The following is a 24,294-nucleotide window of genomic DNA, read 5'->3' on the forward strand; positions in this document are numbered from 1 at the left end:
CGGCCCAGCAGGGAGGATCCGCGGCAGGGCCTACCCGTGGCCCCGGGCTTTTAAGCCCTTTCGGTCGGCCCAGGGCGGGCCTGATTTTAAGCCGAGGCTTTTAAGCCTCGGCAGGGCCACCTGTGGCCTTGGGCTTTTAAGCCCCTTCAGTCAGCCCAGGGTGAGCCTTATTTTGGGCCGAGGCTTTTAAGCCTCACCGGGCCCGAGGGGGGTGCGCCGCGGCCCACCGGGGGGGGGGGGGGCCGAGGCCGGTACTCTCCTGCGGATTGGGCTTTTACGCCCCGGTCCAGAGGGGGGCCGTAACAACACCGCTCCACCACTATCAGGTGGGGCAGCGGGGGCCCAGCAGTTGGGGGGCCCAGCTGAGCACAGCTGCAGGGGCTTTTAAGCCCGCAGTCGGCTGGGGGGGGGGGCTTCCATGCGCACAGGCCTTTCCCAAGCTGTGCACAGCTGCGGGGGCTTTTGAGCCCGCAGGCGGCTGTGGGGGGGCTTCCAAGCGCACAGGCCTTTCCCATCTTTAGGCAGGCCTTATTTGCGGCCAGGTTTTCCACGTTCACAGGCATTCGCCGGCATGGGCCCTAAGAAGGCCCCAGTTAATAAGGGCGGGAAGGCCCCAGCAAAGAGAGATGGGAAGGCCCCAGCAAAGAAGGGCAGTAAGCCCATGCGGCCGGCCAATAGGCCCAACATCCCAGAGGATTCCTCTGGGGATGAGGGCGACCTGGAACTGGGTGCCATCAGGGCGCTTATTGCGCGTCTACAAGCCCTAGATAAGCAGCGTGCCACCCCAGGGGGGGTGATTTAGGGGGGGCCTTCAAGGGTGCCCCCACAGACAAAAAATACATCCAAAGGGGATAAGAAGGCTAAGCTGATGCAAGGTTTTGCGAATTGTTTAGCAGCGCTGAAGGCGGTGGCTGGACCATCTACAGCCGAACCGGCGGGGAACAGACCACACCAGGCTGAGCCAGTGCCGGGCAATGGCGAGGACCGCGGGGACGGCCGGGATGATGATGGTGAGTCCCCGCAAGGGGCTTGGCCGTGGGGTTTGCCTTTTAATGCCCCCTATGGGCCATACGGTTGGTACCCCGGGCCAGTTAACTGGGCATCCCCACACGCCACCTGTAATCAGGTCTGGCAGGGGGGAACGCCGCCTTGCCCCCCCAGGGGCCAACGGCTCAGTTCGGCTCCGCTTGGCACACTGGGGATGGGCCAGTGCCTTTGGGAGACCACCTCATGCCAGCGGTTAAGGAGCGGATTTGGAAGGGAGAATGCATTGATATATTTCAATTGCTCTTCAAAGAACCCGAGCCATTGGAGAAGGACGGGACCCAGGTGAGGGACAAGGAAAGGACAAAGAGAAAACCCATTGAGCATAATTGGGCCAATTGGGTTTCAGGGTACACTATCTACATGGGTGTGTTGATGCAAAAATATCCCGAGAGAGGCCCCGCGCTTGTCAAGTACTTTGATATTATCCACAGAGCCTTCATGGACTTTGCGGGTAATGCCTGGGAGCGCTACGACCAGGCGTTCCGGGAGCGCGCCTCCAACAATGCAGGGATATATTGGGAAAGGCAGCACCCCGAGCTTTGGCTTCAGATCATGACACCCGCTAGGCCCCTGGTGGGCGAGCGTGCCGACAGCGGGCACCTTATTTCCAAGACTCCGGCAGCGTCAGCAGCTTCGGCTGCGGGCGCCCAGGGGGTTCAAGGTCCCCTGGTGTGCTGGGAGTTTAACAAGAACGGGAAGTGCACACGCTCCCCGTGCAAGTACCGGCATGACTGTGGCTTCTGCGGCGGGCAGCATGCTGGCCTCTACTGCCAGAGGGCCAAAGCCCTTAAGGGCGGGGGGGGATTCCAAGGCCCGGGAGGGGGAAAGGGCCCAGCAGCCGCTGCTGGTAAAGGGCCCCAGCCCAATTAAAATCCCGGCGCTCCGGAGGCTGCTGCACGACTACCCCGACAGGGAGCGCGCCCGCTATTTAGAGGACGGTTTTGTGGAGGGATTTAGGGTACCATGCCAATCCAGGCGGGTCCATAGCTTTGCCCGCAATTTAAAATCTGTTGAGGGGATGGAGCACATAGTCACAAAAAAGATTGCCAAGGAAGTGTCGCTTGGGAGGGTGCTGGGCCCCTTCACCAGGCTGCCACTTCCAACATTGCGGGTATCCCCTTTGGGAGTGGTTCCAAAAAAGGCGCCAGGCGAGTATAGGCTTATCCACCACCTGTCCTACCCAAGGGGAGACTCGGTCAACGACGGCATACCGGCTGAGCTTTGCTCGGTCTGGTATACGTCGTTTGATGAGGCTGTGGCCATGATCAGGGGGTGCGGGCTGCGGGCCGCGGGCCCTGATGGCGAAGTGCAACATTGAATCCGCTTTCTGCCTGCTGCCCGTGCACCCTGATGACTTTGATCTATTAGGCTTCACGTTTAAAGGGGGATTCTACATCGATAGAGCCCTCCCCATGGGATGCTCGGTCTCTTGCGCTGCCTTCGAGGCTTTCAGCACTATGCTGGAGTGGGCGCTACGCCGGGAGGTGCGGCTCAGCTCCTCCACTCACTACTAGACGACTTTAATTTTGGAGGAGGAGAGGGCTCTGGCCAATGCCTACACTTACTGCGCACATTCAGGGCACTCTGTGGTGATCTGGGGGTGCCCCTGGCAAAGGACAAGACGGAGGGTCCGACCACCAAGCTTACATTTCTGGGGATAGAGCTGGACACGGTTGGGCAGCTCTCACGCCTCCCCGAGGACAAGCTATGTACATTGAGGGAGTTGCTCAGGGAATGTAGGGGGGCCAAGAAGGTCACGCTACGCAAGTTACAGTCACTGGTGGGCCACCTCAACTTTGCCTGCAGGGTAGTGGCTCCAGGTCGCCCCTTCCTAAGGCGCCTCTGTGATGCCATGGGGGGGTGCAATCGGCCCCACTTCCTCATCAGGGTGACTGCCGCCATGAGAGAAGATATGGGGCTCTGGCTTACTTTCCTGGAGTCCTTCAATGGGGTATCATTCTGGCAGTCCTCCCAGCTGCTCGAGGCTGATTTCCAGGTGCAGTCCGATGCCGCTGGGGCCCTCGGCTTCGGCCTGTACTTGAGAGGGCGCTGGTGCGCGGAGCGGTGGCAGAGCAGTTGGGCGGAACTGGGAATCACAAGGGATCTCACGAGCTCTTCCCCATAGTGGTGGCGGCCCACATTTGGGCCGAGTCCTTCAGGGACTCGGTGGTGCGGTTCTGGTGCGATAACTTGGCCATGGTCCAGATTATTAACAGCCAGACCTCCAAGTCGCAGAGGGTGATGGGGTTGGTGCGAGCCTTGGTTTTAACATGCCTATGCCATAACACGCTCTTCACTGCCCAGCACGTTCCCGGGGTGCAGAACGAGGTGGCAGACGCTCTGTCTCGCTTCCAGATGCAGCGCTTCTGGAAGCTGGTGCCCGAAGCCGCCAAGGAGCCTGAGCAGGTGCCTGAATGGTTGTGGAACCTTGGGATGTAGAGGCGTTTAGGGCCATCCAAGCTTCCATAGCACCCAGGACGCGTGTCGCCTATGACAAAAGGGTCAGGGCTTTTCTGCAGTTTAGATCCCAGGTAGGATTGGTCCATGTGTGGCCAGTGCCGCCGGAACAGCTAATGCAATACCTGGTGCACCTCTGCGCCCAGGGGCTGGCGGTGAGCACTATGGCCAGCCATCTTGCCGCGCTGGCTTTCTTCCTAAAATCTAGGGGCCTCCCCGACCATTCCGGGGACTTCAGGGTCCGGTGCATGCTGGAAGGCTGGGCGAGGGAGACGCCCGTGCAGCCAGACCAACGTAGGCCGGTCACCCCAGAGGTGCTGCAGCTGGCACTGCGGCAACTAACTGGGGTTTGTTCGTCCCCTTACAAGGAGGCCTTGTTCCGGGCGGCAGCCTTGGTCGCCTTCTTTGGGGCCTTTAGGGTGGGAGAGATGTTCCCCAGGGGTAGGCGCAGCCCTGCGGGTAGGGTACTGCAATTCAGTGACCTCACCTTAGGCACTTCCCGGGTAGTACTCCACCTTCGGTTCTCAAAAACAGATCAGAGGGGCAGGGGGCATAGGGTAGCGCTACACGCTGCAGGCGATCTGGGCTTATGCCCTGTCCGTGTGCTGGAAGCCTACACAGCGGCCAGGGGAGCAGCCATGGGGTGCCTCTTTGTTCATGCTGATGGGCGCCATGTTACTCAATTCCAATTTTGGGCGGTGATGAGGAGGGCTTTCGGGGCGGCCGGGGTGCCCACGCAGAACTTGGCTCCCCACTCCTTCTGGATCGGGGCAGCCTCCATCGCTGCGCGCTTGGGTTATTCGGGCACAGAAATCCGGCGGCTGGGCAGGTGGCGGTCTGTGGCCTACCACAGATATGTGCGGTAGGCGGAAGCGGGCACACGCCTCCCCCCCCCTTATCTTGCCTGGCTGGCCCAGTTAGTCACATCACGAGTTGTTTATGTGTGTCACTCACCATGCTTTCTCCTCTCGTGCAGGGCCTCAGTTGATGGGACCGCGGGCAGCCAGGCAGCGCGCCAGAGTCCTCATACTGGGCCATTCCTTCATTTTCTGGGCACACAAGTGGGCGCAGGACGCCGACCCCGGAACCCAGCTGGGGCTGGGGCGTTGGGCCATGGTGGAGTGGCTGGGACAGTGGGGCATGCGGAGGGCCCAGTTCCTGCCGATGCTGCGCGAGTTCCTGGAAGGGAATCCTGCACCGGATGTCCTGCTGCTGCATTTTGGAGGCAACAACCTGGTGAACCAGTCTGGCATTTCGCTTTCAAGACAGATTGTCCAGGATCTGGCAGTCGTCCTCTCTTGGTGCCCTGGGCTGGTGGTCATTTGGTCTGACATCACCCAGCGGAGAGTCTGGAGGGGGGCGGTAAAGCAGAACAAGGTAGATAGGGCCAGGCGGGGGGTAAATGCGGCTGTGGCATGCTTCATTGCCGCTGGAGGGGGTGGTTGCATTCCGCACAATGACATCATTTTCTCGCTCCCCCAGCTGTTCAGGGGTGACAGCGTGCACCTGTCCCCCCGGGCACACGGTACTTCCTAGATGATCTGCGGCTGGGGTTGGCAACAGTGTTGGTAGGCTTGTGGGGTGGCAGGGCGTCAAGCTAGGCTGACGCCCACTGTGGCGGGCACAGTGCGGAGGTGAACAGCTAATGCGGTGCGGCACCTTAGGTAAGCTTGTTAGTTGTAAGGAGGAGGGGCTGATCCCTTGAGGCTTGACAGATCAGGGATTCTGCCTTGCTCCTACCTCTCTGCAAACGACACCCTTCCGTATGGCTAAACAGCGTCAGATGGGTGGCGTTAATTGCAGAGACCTGACCTTAGGTCAGCAACCAAGGGCACCCCCTTCTGGAAGGTGGGTTGCCTGGAGCTAAGGTGTCTGCACCATGAGCTTTTAGGCGGGGCGGCCACGCGGTGGACCGCCCCATTCGGGTCCGCACTGTTGCTGTTGTGAATGCCAATCCCAGCTGCCGTGCCTTGCAGGCACTGTTAAAAAACTTGTACCCCTAATAAAGTGGCCAATTCCTCCATAACACATTCTGTGTCCGTGTCTCCTTGGGTCTGGGTGCAACTACACGGGTTTATTTAAAGAAAAGGTTACAAATGAATGTGAAAAAAGCCTGCAGCTTAATTTCAGCTGCAGCTCATGGCTGAAGAGAGAAACCAAAACAAACAGCCATCTCTGGAGAGACAAAATGGAGACTAACACTGGAAGAACAAAGAGAGGAGGAGTCCAGAACTTTTATCCATGACCCTATCTGCACTGCCCCCAAGTGGTCATTTTGAGACATTGCAGGTAAGAGCTGATGCTGCCAGGATCCTAGCTCCAACAGAAGCAATAAAAAAGCAGAACCTAGAACTATGCAAAAAGAAGCGGGCTAGTTTCTTAATAGCCTGATTTTAAGTGACTGTGGTTGCGAAGGGTCAGGAAACAGGTTTAGCCCTCACTTGAGCTTAGTTCTCTTTAAGGAAGGGCTGCTCAATTTTGGCCCTCCTGCAGATGTTGGCCTACAACTCCCATAATCCCTGGCTACTGGCCACTGTGGCTGGGGTTATGGGAGTTGTAGTCCAAAAACAGCTGGGGGGCCAAAGTTGAGCAGACCTGCTTTCAGGTGATAAACCTGTGACTGGTTTATATCATTTCAGACTGAAGGTGGGGGCTCATATCATGAGATGATCAACTACAAAAATAAACATTCCTACATATAGTAAGTTAGCATGTCAGGGGGGAATGATTTCCCTTGTGATTTTGCAGCCCTACTAGATCATTTTTGAGATGGAGCAACCAAAATGGTAAACAGTCTACAAAGTACAGTATACACACACCATAGATCTTTATGAAGGCATTACAAATCCCCCAACTTACTCCAAATCCATCATCATCAAAAAGATGGCATACAGATTACCCTCAAACCTTCTAGCATTCCAGGTAGTTACTGCTGGAATTACTCCAAGGTTACTGCTGCTTTCCCGCTCACTGGCCAATTTCCCATTAATGCTTTTTGCACCACCTTTTCAGCACAGATGATGACCTTATAATGCAGAAGCTGTCCTGTTGCCATTCTGTTCCCAAACATTTTGGAGCCCAGAAATTATGGGTGTGATCTCAAGTATGGAAATTAAATCCACACCATTCAGGAATGGACTGAAATTTGGCATATGTATAGATAGATCTAGATATTCTATAGGAGCAAGCCAATTAGAATTTTGATTGCTAATATGGGGTCCAGCTGGCATCTCCTTCTGTGATTTGAAGGCAATGAGCCCCACTTTAGCACAATAAAAAAAAATCATATTTTACTGGGTTTGCTGATTTTTTTAATTGTGACAAGTAACACATCAGCCTGTAGAAAAGCCTCTGATTGCTTTCTAAATGAGAAGGGGATGGTGCTGGAGAGAGAGAGAGAAAAGGAAGAAAATGGCTTAATGTATATGCATTTCAGCACTGCAACCTTTTTTTTTTTAAGGGCTGCTCAAACTCAAGTGAGGAAAAAGAAAATCGGTCAAGCAAGGGTTTTGTGACTCACATGGCCCTGTGCAATTAAGAGGCCATTGTCAATTTTAAGATTGTCATAAATCCATTGGAGAATTTGAGACAATTCACAAAACAATTATGATAGAATGAAAAGTGGAGATTGCCCAATCTGCTGAAATGAAACCCAGCTCACTGAAATAAAACACTAGGAAGGGGTGGTGGAGGGGGGGACCCAGTCTTGAAATATGTTGGGAGAATAAAAGGCATATGGAACAGATTGATTGTGAAGTCATGGTCTTTTAATAACAAAGGTTATTTGGCAGGAAAGTAGAGGGATTTGCCTAGCTCTGAATGACATTTGGCTAAGTGCAATAGGTCCTTTTTGCATCCAATTATAGGGTAAATGGGGAAACCTACACAGATGCTTGGGGAAAACAGCTGTATTGTTTTGCCCACTATACCTGAAGCAAAGCAGCAAATAAGCACAATTTCTCTGCATTTTAATTATAGGGCTGTCTGTACTGGCGCAGCATCTCAGTCACTCTGCACCTGCAAGGACAAATAAATTTGTATAATTCACATTGCAATTTGATGTACAATATTTCGGCTGCTACCAGGAATTGGAGCATATTGCACACGCATTCATTTCGGATTGATAGCAGGCTTTTGGAAGGAGTGATATATTAGTGACAATGGGCCAGTTTCTGGCGCCAAATGCAGCAGTTGCTAAATCAAGTGCACTTTAAGCAAACTGCCGAGATACACAACAATTTCAATGAAAAGAAGTAGAAAACCTTTACACACATGTTGAGGCGTTAGATCAACAATGACCATGGTTTCCATGTCAATTTACATAACAAGGGCTGGTTACTGGTCTAGGATTTAGAACTGTATCAGTCAGTCATCTCTCTTAAAGGAAGAGAGCTGGTCTTGTGGCAGCAAGCATGACTTTTCCCTTAGCAAAGCAGGGTCCGGCCTGGTTGCATATGAATGGGCGGCTAGAAATGTGAGCACTGTAAGATATTTCCCTTAAGGGATGGAGCCGCTCTGGGAAGAGCATCTAGGTTCCAAGTTTCTTCCCTGGCATCTCCAAGATAGGGCTGAAAGAGCTTCCTGCCTGCAACCTTGGAGAAGTTGCTGCCAGACAATACTGAGCGAGATGGACCTATGGTCTGACTCAGTATATGGGAGCTTCCTATGTTCTTGTTTGACTAACACCCACATTAAGGACTCAGCAATCAAAACATATCTTGTTAGCATTCGCTGGGTTCAGTTTTAGCCAGAGTTCATCAGGAAAAGTGCAAGCACACAGCCCTTTATCATAGAAAATGGGATGTGATTGCAATGCACATCTTTTTCAGTCACCCAGCCTCTGCAGGCCCTTGGACTCCTGTTCTGCAAGGGCATTCTCAAATACAGAGAGTATAAACGATGGTATTCTCCACTTGGGCGAGCAGTTTCAGCTAGGCTTATGTGACAAACACACACACTTTCAGCTAGGCTTATGTGACAAACACACACACTTAACTAAAACAGAGAATTCATTTATTAAAATCAATAAAAATTTAAAGCAAAAACAAAACAAAACAGAGAATTCATTTTCACTTCTTACTTTCAGCCAAGCTCATTGATGTTGAGCTTCACAGTCCATTTCAATAATTGGTGTTGGGCCCCAGCACCCAAACTTCTTATGTTATTCAATTCTCTGGCTAGAGAGCGATTGATTGATTGATTGATTGAGCACATTGGTATTGCTCCCTTCCTCTAAGAATTTTATGTACATGCGATTCCAGCTGTTCTATGTCAGGAGGGGGTGGCGGAGAATTCACCCAAGCTTAATGACTGTGCAGATTTGAACTTGAGTCCGTCCAATCCAAATTCTTTCCACCATACTGCTCTGGCTCTCAAAGTGTTGTCTGAAGAGACAAACATTGTAGTTATGGAGAGTGGGGCGAGGATTTAGCATGCATCATGGCAGGGGTGGGGCTTGCCAGGATACTCTTAGGGACATTGTAACCATGTTCAGTGCCTCCACTTCCATATCATTATCAGAACAGGGCTAAAGTCCATACAGATGGTGCAGTGGTGCAACTGTCAGGAGAAGACTCTCAGGACTAGGTTGCACACAGGGCCATCCTTAGGGTGGGGCAACCGGGGCGATTGCCCCCAACCCCACGCTGGCACAGGCCCCTCTCTGGGCACACAGCTGTGAAGCCTGCCCTCCTCTCTCCCCCAGTCCCAGCCACTTATCTTTCCCTGTGGCACAGCCCAGTCAAAGCTGATATTTGGATGTGCAGCACAGGCTTGAAGGGCTCCCAGGCAAACTGCTAGAGAGCTCCTTCTCTCTCTGCCTCTCAGCTGTTTGGTGGATGGACGGGCTTCCAGAGAGGCCTCCATGCAGGCCTCACTGAAGCCTGAAGCTCAGGAAGTAAGGAAGAAGGCAGGCAGAATGTCCAGCGTTGGCTACACTTGCCCACCACAACTCTCTGCGGACCCTCTGCCCAGCCCTGCCCAGCCTTAATAATGGAGGTATGATGTGATTTCCTTTTTGTAGTTATTCTCCCCCACCTTGAATATTTAGGGATTGGCTTGTCATAGGGTGTTGGTATTGAGCAGAGATGTAGGGTAGGGTGGGAGTAAGAGGTATGTTTAAATGGAAGAGGATTGGACAAATTGATGGTATTTAATATTTTTTTAAAAATTTAAAAACCCATCAAAAAGTCCTATAAGTGGCTTGTTTCATGGCAGAAAATTACAAAAACTTCAGGAACAAACAATATATAATATATATTATATATATTAGATAGATAGATAGATAGATAGATAGATAGATAGATAGATAGATAGATAGATATAAATGTACTGTGCTCAAGTTGATTTGCAACCCAGAAGGTCTGAGTGAGAACTGTGAAGCATGTGTTGTGCTTTTTATTTGTATTTCTTTGGAAACGCACTATATGTCCAAGCTGTTTGGACATGTCCAAAAACCTCACTCACACTATTTACACTCAATCACACTATTAACATGTTATAAACATTCAGAATTTGTATTTAATGTATAGATTTTGTATTCTGGTAGAATACTTCCCAGAAGGCGATACGAAGCCAGTGGAAATACCGGCACATATATCTATTCTGGCCTCCCAGGTGCTCTTGAGATGAGGTGATGCAAAGCATAGCCAGTCTGTAGGACTTTGGAGAGCTCTGAAGGGTGATCCTATGGGGTCCTAGCTCCAGTTGAGCGCTTTTATGACTCTTTGTTCTGACTACTTTCTTTAAGCTCCATCCTTTTATTGCAGTGTGTGGATCCTTAAAGTGGCAGTGCCTGAGCCTGGAGCCAAACACTCTGCTATCTCTCAGACACCTTCCACCTGATGAGTTTTCCAAGTTGGCAGACAGGCACTGAAGGGTGAGAAGTTTCTGGTACATCCAGGTCCAACCCTTTGTATGACTCTGACTTGGGTGAGGACCATCTCTGGGTTTGGGTTTCCAGGCTCCTTGTTGAACCCCTGCTAACTGGGCAAAGAGGCATCTTTTTAATGTAGTGATTTGCTTTATTTAGTAGGGGAAGAGTAACTGGTCATATCCACCCCCACTGTTGCTGGTATCTACCTTACGTTTCTTTTCGATTGTGAGCCCTTTGAGGACAAGAATCCATCTTATTTATTTATTATTTCTCTGTGTAAACCACTTTGGAAACTTGTTGAAAAGCGGTATATAAATATTATTATTTGTTGTTGTTGTTGTTGATGATGATGAACAGTTCATCCTTGTTCCTGGGTCCTGCACCTCAACTGCTGATGGTGGCAAGGGGGATTTGCCTAGCTCTTCCCCCTTAGGATCCAAGTCCTGGCTGTTGTTTGAGGTTGGGGCCATGACATGCAGGAGACTGAAGTAAAACCAATTGTAATTAAAATGTAAATAAAATAATCTGAAGCAAATGATGAGATGTGCAGGGCGGGGGAACAACAATCCCTGGTAAATGGATAAAGAAGAAGGGGAAGAACAACTGTCCCTATTTAACCAGCACAGTGTCTCTCCAGTGGGCTGTTGCTGGTGTCTCCATTGTGCTTCTTTTCATATTGTGAACCCTTTGGAACAGGGAGCCATCTTATTCCTTTTTCTGTGTAAACCACTTTGAGAATTTTTCTTGGTGGGAAAAGCAGCATATAAACATTAACCACAAAACAGGCAGATCAACCCTTAAAAGCTTCTCTAACTAAACAAGTCTTTAAAGCCCACCTAAAAGTGCCAGGGTCATGAATCTGGCAGTCCTCACTAGGAAACTGGTCCCATAATTTAGGCATCACCACCAAAAGGTTCGTGCCACCAGGCCACCAACTTTGATAGAAGATGGAACAAGCAGAAGACAATCTGTGCTGCTTCTTAAAGAGCAGAGTGGTGTATGTGAGACTAGTTATCCTCTCAAGTATTGTCTTGAAATTTTAGTATTATGAGCTGTCCGTCATATTTGGAATCAACAGACCACAGATATTCCATGGAGTCCTTCCGCATTTACCAGACAGCCAATATTGTTATGACAGGAAAATATCCATCACACTCACCGCAGTTACTCAGACCAAGATTTTCAGGGGGCATCTCTCCCACAGCAACTGAAGAGACACAAAGCAGAATCCAAGTCACCTTTCCATACAATAGGTTTTTACCCCGTACTTACTTCCTTCTGTGTTCCTATGGTTTATCCAATTTCCTCAGCAGAGATCCAATTTTATGGACAACTACTGAATCGGAAGAGTAGGAACCACACAGGAAGAATCTAATAACAACATGAATTGAAAAGTAAAGTAGAGAATGGTTATAGGCAGTGAGCTACAGTTCAATAGAACTAAGTGTTTAACCCTCTAGAGGAGAAGTTGCCACATGGAGAAAGCTGGAGGAATTAAACATCTATGTCCATACACATTCATACCTGCCAACTTGTCCCTATTTTCCCATTCACCTGAATGGGAAAATAGGGACATGGTGGCAGGTACACACATTGTCTCACAAGTTTCAATCCCCCCCCCCACACACACACTGTTAGCTCTCTAAATGACATGTGGGTTGGCAAACAGTTCTCTAATCTTCAAAAGTGGTCCTAAATCTGGCTCCTAGTGAGTCCTAAGTACTTAAAGTTCTGCAAAAAATATGCATAAAATATTGATTTCATTAAAAATGTTAAGGACTACTTAATCCAGCAGCATTTTATATGTGTGCATATTTATTCCCAAATTTGCATATCTGTTTGCATATATCTTGTAACGATGAATGTTAATTATACTTTTAAAATCATTTATAAATTGTAACCAAGTCTGTTGTATGAATTTGGGGCTGGGGGGGCAGGATGGGCAAGGGGGAGGAAAACACATTCAAGTACCATTAATTAGAAACTGCCATTTAAAGCATGCTGAAGCAAACCTCATATCAGAAAAATATTGAACTCTTGACAAATAAGAAACCTAACAAGAATTATTAACTTGGCTAGCTCATTAAGTGGCATCTTATAAGCAAAGCACTAAGCATTCCTAACCACTCTTCAGTCAAAAGTGACCACCAAATAATGTACTTTTTTTGCTATTAATGTACTACACCCCTAATTTCCCTTCTACAAAGCACCATTTTACCTTGGCATTCCTTTATAAGTAAAATATTTTTTTAAAAAAAACATGAATTCAGAATTATCAACAAGGATATCCTTCTAGAGAAAACTGTAAAGGCAAACTGAATTACACACTAATTGGATTCAAAAACTGACTCCAAGTAATTTAAATAAGAGGCATTAACACAAGGTCATATCTGAAGTTGTTTCCAAAAATGCCCAAACAGAAGAATAAAATGCTAACCCATCACAGAATTTTCCTTTCTGTGCTGCAGTCTTAACAATTCCAAACAATTCCAGAAGCAAACAATACACTTCACTAAAAAAATAAATAAATCATAAAAACTGATTGATAAAATGTTACAATTAAACACCAGCATAAAACTAGCTTGAAAATAAATGCAGCAATATCAACTTTCCCATTATCCCTTATTTTGTTTATAAGCCATCTATCTACCAAAAAGTACCAAGCAACGACTCCTGAAAACCGTTGACATAAAAACAACAACAACCACAGAATAACCAACAGCTAGGATCGCCAATTTCTGACTGAATTTATTCCTGAAGATTTTGTTTCCCAATATTGTTAATGCTATAAAGTCATTTAAAACATCTAGGAGTACTTTCAATAGTCCCGTGGAGATTGATACCGACTCCTGGGGACTCCAGACATATCCTGGAGGATAGGCACTCCTACCACCTACCAAAAGAGAACAACACAACAGCAGAGGCAAGACAGCTGTGGACCAACAATTACCAAATGACAAAACAAATAGATGCTGGTTTTACACCAATAGTTTAACTTGTGATCCTCCCTAGAAAGGGTATTCCACATCTGTAATGCTACAAGGAATTAACCTGGTCCTGGGTGTTTCCACAACACAAGCCTCCCTAAGAGACAAACAAGTTGTCCTAGTAATAACTAATCTGCCTACTTTCCTTTCACTATCCTTACAAGTGGATTACATTTGGTCCAAATTGGTTAAGCAGTTCATAGGGACATAGGATAGACCATTGGTCTATCTAGCTCAGTATTGTCTCCACAGACTGACAGGGGCTTCTCCAAGGTTGCAGGAAGGAATCTCTCTCAGCCCTATCTTGGAGAAGCCAGGGAGGGAACTTGAAACCTTCTACTTTTCCCAGATTGGTTCCATCCCTTGAGGGGGAATATCTTACAGTGCTCACACTTCTAGTCTCTCTTTCATATGCAACCAGGGTGGACCCTGCTTTGCTAAGGGGACAAGTCATGCTTGCTACTACAAAACCAGCTCTCCTCTCATAGGTTAGCCCACTTGTGCCTCAAACATTCATGTGTCCACCATCTTGAAATGGGGTGGATGACATCATCACAAATGACATCCTTGAGCCATCCCTATGTATCCCTATGCACCCGCCATCTTGCATTGGGGTGGATGACATCACCACAAACTACATCGTTGAAGTGTCCCTGTATGTCTCTCACTTCAAATGTACCAAATTTGGTTCAAATCTGTTAGATGGTGCACAGCTGTCTTGCACCTCAAACATTCACACGTCCGCCATCTTGAATCAGGGTGCATGACATCATCACAAACTACACCATTGACCCATCCCTATGTGTCCCTACAGCTGTAGTAAATTTGGTTCAAATTGGTTAGGTGGTTCAAATTGGTTAGGCGGTGCATAAGTTAGCACTATCTGTAGAAATATGAAATGTCAATGTGGTATCGTTCTGATATGACACATGCTAAGCTAGCTTATGGATACTGTTATGGGTAAAATGTCACTCATTCTCCTCTGCTGTGGCGTGAGGGAAAAGATTTTGCTGCACCATCTCAGTAGGATCAGATGGGTAAAAGAGATATAGGCCGGGGATGCAAGGGAAATGGACAAGGTTTTTCCCTCATCTTGTCATTGTCAATTTGCATTCTAACAACCACCCCAAAATGCCTCCATAGTGTCTCTGCAGGTTTGCAATAAAGTGAATTTCTGCTGTCATTTTACATTATAGCAGAGACATAATGTCATGGTTAAGGAGTCCCAGTACACCTGTAATGAAATGAAGTTGTTCTCATGCCATAGCCTAGGAAACTGTATCCATATGCTAGCTTAGCATGTGTCATATCAGAATGATACCACTATGACATTTCATTTCAGTACAGATAGGCCCACAACAATACATTTGAGTTGAACGCCTGCCCGCTTTGGAAGGGAGCAAAATTTGAATGCAGTTATCATAGATGTTTCAGCCAAAAAGACCTAAATCCCAAGTTTAAAAGAGGGATGCCAAGTTCCAAAGCAAGGAGGTCTCTCACTTTCTCTGTCTCTCTTTGTTTTTTAAAGATTTCTGAATAGTAAAATAAAACACAGCCATGGCTTCTAACACTCGGCCCTTTCTGCTTGCTGTAGCAGGTGAGAGGCCATGGGACAGGCAGGACAGCAGAAGCCACAGCTGCGGCCGCCTTTATGGTTGTAAGAGGTGGGTGGGAGAAGGCTTAAAGCAGGACTCCCAGTGGACAGGCTCTGGCACCAGACCTCCTGCATCAGGAGCTGCATTTCTTTCACAAGGCTTGCGCATGAGCTGTGCTCCTCAAAAGGCAACATCAGCCTTGTTCTCAATTCCCTGGTGAGCCCAAGGACCAATCTGACTCCACCTGGTCTTTTTTTAAAAAAAAACAACAAACCTCACAGCTTTGTCTCACTGAAAAGGAAGCTGCCAGGTTAAGTAACTCCTGTTCACTGTGAATTAGGTTACTGGCATCTGGCCCTTCTGATATTTGGTTACTAACTTGGAAATTTTACCTTTCCAATGCATTGCACTGTGTCACCTGTTTATGGCCCTGTTGCACAGACAGCCCTGGACCCAGAGATCATCTGACCCCTGATGGACTCTGAAGAGACAGGAAGGTTTGATGAACAGACAGGTTGCAAACTGTCAAACTATCACCATCCATCTACCTAGAGGCGTATCTAGGGAAAATAGTGCCTAGGGCAAACACTGAAATTGCGCCCCCTGTCCAAGCATCTGACACCCATCTTTCAGATACCTTTACCATAATATCAGCTCAAAAATACAAGTCAAGCTCGTTAATCTTTTAATATTTCAAAAACTATTTAGCAGTGGACTTAGCCAGACCAAAAAATGCTGGAAAACTACAAATTTCAGTATGTGGGGGCTCATGAAATACCCAAATACTATGTGGAGATGTACTTGGAAAACTAAACAGAAGTGCCTGTCTAATTCTCTACTATGCATTGTAGCATCACCATTACATAAGTTTTAAAAATCAATGGAGAATTTGACTTTTCCCAGATACTCTGTAAATAATTAAAGGATATGCAGAGTGAACTGTGTCACTGCTTGGAATATATTCTAGTCTTTCAGAAAGACAGTTAAAATGAGAGAAAGAGAGCAAGAAACTCCCAGTGGGCCTTAATATTAAGGGTTTCACACTGATTCAAAGACAAACTCACCATTAATAGCCATATTAGCAAGACATCACATTGAACTCACTTATTACAAGAAGCAAAGTAAGAGCAAATGAATACAATCCTAGCTCTTAAGTGACAGCTCAGTATTCACAAGCCCTGATTCTCTGTACATAGTGCCAATCTGAATATGTGTACAGTGTCTTATATTATTATTATTATTATTATTATTATTACCCGTAGCCCCTTTGGGGGGCTTCCTAAAGGCTGGGGGGGTTGCAAAGATTCCCCCTCTCCCCGCTGGCCTCTAGGGCCTCGCAGGGACCATTTGAGCATGTGCAGTGGCCGTTTTTAAAAATAATCTTTTTTTTTTTTTTAAAGGCCACTGAAAACAAAATGGCCACCGCGCATGCTCAAATGGCCTCTGCAAAGCCTGGCATGACCTAGAGCCATTTGAGCATGCACGGTGGCCATTTTGTTTTTGGCAGCCATTTTTTTTTTTAAAAAGTTAATTTTACAAAATGGCGCCCCCCTTCAAGTGGTGCCTAGGGCACGTGCCCTGCCTGCCCTACCCCTAGATACGCCCCTGCATCTACCTATTCATAAATTATTGTGAAATGTTAGGGGATATGCCACATGATCACTAGCACACATGTTCTCCCATTTTATTTTAACTTAGTTTCCAGTCCAGCATTATGACTAAGTAACGAACACAGTGCTGTTGCATTTGTTAGCAGCAATTCACAACTGTTTGCACAACACTTCACTCATAATTGTTTTCTTTGTTTGGCTATCCTGTGATAGGTAATTCTGGGCTCATCAACACAGAGCAGCCTTTCTCTGCTATTCTGAGGGCTCCCAGAAGCCTCTTTGCTTATGTCTGGGGCTACAGTCCCATAGCTCCCACTCTTAACATGCTCAGGAGTCTCACCGGATCATGGGCTCCACATTTGTTGGCATATTGGGGACGGCTCACTTAGCAGGCAGTGGGACTGTCAACCCTAGATTCATCAGCTGCTAAGCGAATTGAAAGAGGATTAGCCTCCCATCTTTCCCTCCATTGGGGAATGGCTAAGTAAACCAGAGTTAACTTTTGAGTTAGCTCCACGCTCAAGGTCTTTCCATCCAAAGATTGACCCTTTACTTCCCCTCCTTTGCAGTTGCTTCAGACCAGTGTTTCTCAAACTTTTTGGAGTCAAGGACCGCTAAATTCTTCGTGCAGAGTTTCAAGGACCGCTACATTCTTCATGCGCAGTTTCCCGGACCAGCAGTTAGTAAAGGGGTTTCAAGTCTGTCTATCTGTCTGTCTGTCTGTCTATCTATCAGACTTCTATACTGCCCAAAACTTGCATCTCTGGGCAGTTTAGAATGAAAATAATATAAGCATTAAAATAATTAAATTTGGAATCTTTTGTAAACATTGAATATTAGGGGTTCTTAACCTTGGGTCCCTCAGTTAAACTCCCATAACCCCCAACAACAATGGCATTTGGCCATTATGGCTCGGGATTATGGGAGTAGAAGTCCACCAACGTCTGGGTACCCAAGGTTGAGAACCCCTGAATCTAAAAGCCTGGGTGAACAAATTTGTCTCCAGTATGTCTGGAGTGGAGGTGCTTGTGATTACTCAATGGAGAGGGGATGCTGGGCCATTGGAAAAATTCAAAAGCTACATGGGGCCAATGAAAACAACATACAAGCAAGCCCCACTGATGCAAGAGGGAAACAGTGTTCCCTCTCAAGGCGCCTCGACCACAACAGGCAGCTGGGTTTCAATCAACCAACCTTTGGCTGCAAACAATGAGCATGCAAGAACCAGCAGCCCTTCAAGTGGCGCCCACTGCCATACTTTTTCCTCCATGCCCCCGCATCGCATACAGTTTGAAGCTGTAAAGATAGGGAATAAGATACCTATAGGAAGATCTCAGCAGCACGTGCAGGCAAGGCACAAGAAGGGTCCCATGCCTCCGTGATACTCTTCCTCTTCCGTGCCATGTGCAAAATTGAGGAAGTGAGTGCCTTGATTTCAGTGGGGGGGGGGTTGACTCCCAGTCAGGGACCGGCACTCAACCCTTCGGGGACCGGCAGCGGTCCAGGGACCGGTGGTTGAGAAACACTGCTTCAGACAAGCTAACATGAATCACCTCAGCAGGAAAAGTCAGATAAGGCACTGCGAAAGCAACTCCTTTCCCCATCACAAATTGAGCTAAGTGGGAAATAGGAACTCAAAAGGTGCACTCATTAAAAATACTGATTGGTTTACCGGGTCCTTCCAACCTGAGAGATACTGTCCTTGCATGTCCATTTATATACAGGCTGTTCTTGACTCATTGAAATCATTGTGTTGTACTCCAGCACAGCAAACACAGACCACAGATCCTTTTGAGATTCACCAGAATTTCCCTCCTCAGGAAGAAGGAGCAGCCGGTATTTTGCCTCAGGGCCCATTTGGGCTATAACTGGCCCTGGTTTCTTGAACCAGTGTGCTTAATTTGGTCTACACACCATGGAGTCACCCACTGTTTGGATGATAGATTTGACACTCGCCATAACACCAGGTCGTGTCTTCTACATTGCGCCATAAACACTTTTAGCCTCCAGGTCAGCCCTCCTCGCTGGCCTGATCTACCCAGTCTGTCTTGCTGCTATGAGAAGTTGGCTGCATGAAAACAGACACCTTTTGGATTTACCCTTGCTGCCTGACCCCTGAGCTGCTTTCGGTTCTTCATCACGTGGTTTGATCCCTGAGGAAAGAGATCCTTCAGTTGCACCTAAGCCACGAGGGTCCAATTGCCACTAAAGGAAGGATGAGGTTGTATGATAATTGCTGCGCCCCTCTGGGCTCTCCCTATCCCTGCTCTTTTTCTTAACTCCAAAAACCTGTTTCTCTAAAGCCTTCTTTTCTCTACCCAGCCTGGAAGTCATTTTAATTCAGACATCAAGCTAAATTGCCTCTTTGCAGTTATCTGGTTAATATTTGTAATGTATTCTTAGTAGTAATTTTGCTTTAATCAACTTTCTTATTCCACTGTACCCCTGAACCCCAAATAAAACCTTACTTTATTTTGAACTTCAGCCTCACTGTCAGTTCATTTCCGTGGGACCAGACCTTTGCACAAAAATTATTCTGATGTGGGACTGCTCCACCCCAGCTTGCTAATTCTCCACACGATGCCTGAACACATTTAGGGGTGTCTGCCAATCACCCCGGAGCAGTTCCATTAACACTTATGACTAGCAAAATTAACATGAGTAAACTCTCTATAACTGGGGAAAAAATTGCTTGATTACCTACAACAATTACAGATTATCCACTTAAATGCCTTTTTTCAGTCCAATCAGATTCTTATAGGGGGTAGGGGGACAGTCAGCAGTGAAATTTCATTTGCAAACAAACAAACAAACAAACCATAGTTGTAATGTACGTCGTCATAGCAACTCTCTTATTTCTTTTCTGGGATCTTCTTCATGTCCCATAAAGTGCCTATACAGCTCTTTGTACTTTGCAGTCCACACTGCAAAGAAGAGCAAAAGAATTACTCATGAGCAAAAGTATATGCAGATAATCCCCCATGTGTTTCATGAATGTGTGTAGGGGAAGTGGGACCCTGAACCACATTCAGCATTAGTATGAAAGGGGCCCTACACATGTACAGCTGTACTTATGCAAGGTTCCTCCACATGAGTGGGAACCTTGAGGAGCTGTACACATCTAGGGTCCCCTTCACACTGTTGAATTGGCTCCCACCACTAAAAGCTAAATCACATCATATAATGGCCAAGACACTGAGCTGCAAATCAGGAAGTCCCTCTTTTTAATCTTCTTGCTTCTGCTATGAGGAGCTCACCGGGTGGCCTTAGGCAAACCACTATCACAGCCTCACCAACACCTCCTGCTGGCAAGAACAATAATAATACTGACACATCTTACTCGGTTGCTCTAATCCTTACAACAACAGCAACCACACAATAATATATGTAAAGCACACTGAACACTCAAAAGCAGCATATAAATTACTGGATGAATGAGAGAGGCATTCCAGGTGCATGAATTCCATACATATATGGTAGCAGAGAAATTACTTATCCTCCATAAGTAACTGAACACAGAGCAACTTTAACTGAGAAACAAGAGTTTGATATGTGTTGCTAGCTAAAATATAGGCTAAGAAAACAGAGTCACTAACTGTCTTGTATGCAGAGAGAGGGAGAACCTCTCAGTTTGACTTCAAAGCAACAAGTGAAGAGCAGATAAACACTGTGACTCCACCCGCAAGCCAGAAGATACATTCAAATAGAAAAGCATGCCCCATACAAATAACTGAGACAATGTCTATGGAAAAATCTGAACATTACCCTTCTCGTTGTCTCATTTTTGAATTCCGGGTCCCACATTTTGTTTTATGTTGTGATGCATTTCCCGACTGCAGCAATTTATCTGTCTCTGAATCTGGCATGCCTTCAAATGTTGTGCCAATCTGTTGGTTCTGGCATTTTCTCCTCTCAGGCTGCCAGTGACAATCTTTTAGGTGGCATCCCTTTATTAACTCTGCTTGAGCCTCTCACTTCTTGTTCCATCTCAATCACCCCTTCTTGATTGGATCTCTCTGGTTCTGTCTCAATCTCCCCTTCTCAATTGATTCTCTCTAAATATATTATTAGTTGTTCTTTTTTTTTTTAATTATTTTTTTTTTTTTTGCTGCTGTTCCTGTACAGCCTTTTCACTTATTGGAAAATCCGGGTCACAGTCAGGCATCACATTGGCATTTGATTTTTGCCTGTCATCAAAATATACAACACTGTGCAGTTTAACAGTCTCTGTGGTAGGATCAAGTATTCTATAGCTTTTACTACGCTGTGTGCATAACCTATGAATATTCCTTCTTTACTTGTGCAATCTAATTATCTTCTTAGTTCTTTAGGAATATATGCATACTAACTGAGCCGGGCACAGAGTATTTGAGCTGCTGGCCGGCCTGCCCACCCAGCCAGCCAGTTACTTCTTGTCCACTCGCCTGCCACTTTCTGGCCAGCCGGATGACAGCTTCTTCTCCTGTCTGCCCCAGCTGCTGCCACTGCTTTCTGGCTTGCCAACCAGCTTCTTCTCCCCCCACCCCCACCTCTACTTCCCATCCCCCCCCCCACACACACACCGCACTTTCTGGCCAACCAGGCGCTGACTTTTTCTCTCACCCGCCGCTGCTTTCTGTCCGGCCGCCGCCACCACTGCCATTTTCTTCCCTCCACCCATCCCATTGCTATCTGGCAGCTCTCCGAACTCTTGTGAGAGCTGCCATGCATGGGACCTGCCACAGGTAAGTCTTCCAGAATTATATATAAAGATGCTTTGTATCCAAATACTCTAATATGCTTTAAGTTGGGTTTTTCCCCATTCTGCAGATCAAAGGGTGTTACTCTTTTAGTTTTAGATGGAAGTCAATTCTGCAAATAATTTGCAGTCATTACTGCTTCTCCCCGGTATTTGTTTTCCAGACCTGAGTCAAGAAGCATACTTCTAGACATTTCAAAGTTCTGTTCTTTCTCTCTGCTACTCCATTTTGCTCTGGAGTATTGCGCTCATGTTTAATTCCTTATTTTTAAAGTATGCTCAATATCGTTCCCAGTATATTCCTCACCGTTGATTTATTGATTGAGTGAGTGCCATCAAGTTGATATCGACTTTTAGCGACCACATAGATAGAGTCTATGTATAGCGGTATATAAATCTAACAATAAATAAATAAATGCTCTCCAGGATGATCTGTCTTCAACTTGGCCTTTTAGGTCTCTCTGTGGTGCATTCATTGCTGTCGTAATTGAGTCCATCCACCTTGCTGCTGGTCATCCTCTTCTTCTCTTTCCTTCAACTTTCCCCAGCATTATGGACTTCTCAAGGGAGTTGAGTCTTCGCATAATGTGTCCAAAGTATGATAGTTTGAGCCTGGTCATTTGTGCCTCAAGTGAAAATCCAATCCAATCACCATTATCAATGTGCAAAGTCTTAGGTTTTCTTCCAAATTTGTTGCTTACTCTAGCCACATATTCTTTAAGTTTTAGCAACACCTCACTTTTCTCTTTGAGTAGGTAAGTATAGTGAGAAAAATCATCTATGAAAGTCAGGAAATAGAGATTCTTTCATGGTGTTTTTACTGGGAAGGGCCCATAAATATCACTGCGAATCAAAGCCAAAATCTCACTAGATTGCTTTTCTGTGGTTGATAAATATGTGCCCGTTGTTGCTTTTGCTTCAACATATCCAGTGCATTTGACTTCAGATTTGTATGGTTTAACCTGCAAGTTTCTTGCCAATTATTCTTTTACTAATTTTGAAATGCATTTCTTGCTTAGATGCCCAAATCAGAGATTCCATAAATTCATGCAATCTTTGTGTGCACACTCACTTGTAACATTAGCTTGCTCTCTTTTGCAATATGTTTCATAAAGTTGGTCATCTTTCAAGATGCCTTTCATCAAAGATTTTCTTTCTCTAAAAATAAAGCAATGGTCCCTTCTGAAAAGAACTCTACATCTGCAATGTGACTGTTTTTACACTCATTAAACTGTTTTGCAAACTTGGAACATAGTATGCCCCTGGAATACACACTTCATTCACTCTATCTGCACCAAGATCAAACCTCAGACAAACTGTACCTTTTCCTTCTGCAAAGGTTTTCTGCCCATTAGCAAGGTATATAGGACTTATGTTCCATGCTTATCTCAGAGAAATCTTGCAAATTATTGAAGAAATGTGAAGTAGCTCCACTATCCAAATATATTTTGTTTCTACTTTGACTTACATGAACCATGATTTATTTTGCAGCTCACAATTTGTTGACATTCTCAGCATTATTTTCATTGATTTCACTTTTGCACAGACAAGTTTGTTTGTTAGAAAGTCCATTTTTCTGTAATTTAGTCTTATTCCCTTTTCTCTGTTGAAAATAATTCCCTTGCTCTTTTCTAGGGCAAGTATTCCTCAAATGCAAATATGCTTCCACATATTGCCTACCATCAGTAACTTTGTAGGCTTGACTTAACTGATTCCTACCTTTTTGTATGCCTTTTCAAATTAAATTCTTACAAATGCTCCTGCACAAAACTCAAAGTCACATTTTCTTTAATATGCAGGAAATTGACAATATTCTCATATTCTTTAGGCAAGGTGTTAAACAAAAGTCCAGTCTTTGCTGTTTCAGGCATATTTGTCTTCTGCATTTCCAATTCTTTCTGTATTCCCCAAAATGAGCATATGTCCCCTTGAAAACTCTCTTCCTCTTTTAATCTTTTATTACACAACTGCAGCATAAGAGAAACTTGACTATTTGTGGTTCTTTGTTGAAAGACCTCCTTCAATCTTTTCCACATCTCCCTTGCTGTATTTTTGTCTTATGTATTATAGATTAACTGATCACTTACAGTCAAAGATATGTATCCCATGGCTTGCTTGTTTGCAGAATCCCATTCTCGCTGTTTCTCTTCCTTCTCTGCTGGTATTTGTTCCTCCAGAACATAAAATATAGTCAAAGTGTATTCAGCAACATCTTCACTCTGAAGGACCATCTTTTTCAGATTGTTTCATTGAGCAGTTCAACTGCGGGATGCCTCCCCACAGATGCAAAAGTAGTGATCTTGTCCAGCTTTCTTGCCTACAGACTCTTTTTTATCTCACAACTTATTGCTTCACAACTAGGCCCATAACCCAATGTTGCAGAGAAATTACTTATCCTCCATAAGTAATTGAACACAAAGCAACTTTAACTAAGAAACATGTGTTTGATATTTATTAATAACTAAAACATAGGCTAAGAAAACAAACTGTCTTGTATGCAGAGAGAGAGAGAGAGAACCCATCAGTTTGACTACAAGGCAACAAGTGAAGAGCAAAACAAACACTGTGACTCCATTCCTAATGCCATATACAGATACATTCAAATAGAGAAGCATGCTCCATACAGATATCTGAGACAAAGTCTGTGAAAAAATTCCAACATATATCTCACATCTCTGGAACAGGCTGTTCAAAAGTGTTCTCTGGAACACTGTACAAAAGGGGTGGGCAAGAGGTTTCCAAAAGCCAGCATGAAATAGCAGTTTGAGGAGGTAGAGTTTGTTGCAAAATGGTGGCTTAAGTAGGGGCATCTCCTCCATGAGGCTAAGTGAAGTGATTGCCTCAGGTGGCAAATGTACCATGGGCTGACATGTGGGCACCTCACCCCACCCAAAGTGTCACCACATCTGCCTGCTATCACCACCCTACCTCAATTCTGCTGTTGCCACCCTTTTTTCTTGTCATATCAGCTCCCTTGCTCTGATCC

At 46.1% G+C, this 24,294-nt stretch overlaps 1 protein-coding gene and 1 long non-coding RNA gene across 3 annotated transcripts in view; one reads left to right on the top strand and one right to left on the bottom strand.

Annotated features, from left to right (window-relative positions):
* The first annotated feature begins 241 nt into the window (after nt 1-241).
* On the top strand, nt 242-5,510 carry LOC128322115 (uncharacterized). Its single transcript, XM_053242859.1, has 2 exons — nt 242-1,010; nt 4,481-5,510. The coding sequence occupies exons 1-2, from the start codon at nt 869-871 to the stop codon at nt 5,038-5,040; spliced, it is 702 nt and encodes a 233-aa protein (XP_053098834.1). The 5' UTR covers nt 242-868; the 3' UTR covers nt 5,041-5,510.
* Nucleotides 5,511-7,422: 1,912 nt separating this feature from the next.
* LOC128323908 (uncharacterized) overlaps nt 7,423-24,294 on the bottom strand; it is a 56,348-nt gene continuing 39,476 nt past the window's right edge. Inside the window, exons 1-3 of one of the 2 annotated variants that reach the window (XR_008306523.1) lie at nt 19,389-19,474; nt 11,538-11,585; nt 7,423-7,521 (exon numbers count right to left, since the gene is read on the bottom strand). This is a non-coding gene — a long non-coding RNA (uncharacterized LOC128323908). Of the gene's footprint in view, nt 7,522-11,537; nt 11,586-19,388; nt 19,475-24,294 lie in introns of those variants that run through there. The other variant, XR_008306522.1, reaches the window with a different exon arrangement.

Source organism: Hemicordylus capensis, chromosome 4, assembly GCF_027244095.1.
Source record: "Hemicordylus capensis ecotype Gifberg chromosome 4, rHemCap1.1.pri, whole genome shotgun sequence".
Lineage (NCBI taxonomy): Eukaryota > Metazoa > Chordata > Lepidosauria > Squamata > Cordylidae > Hemicordylus > Hemicordylus capensis.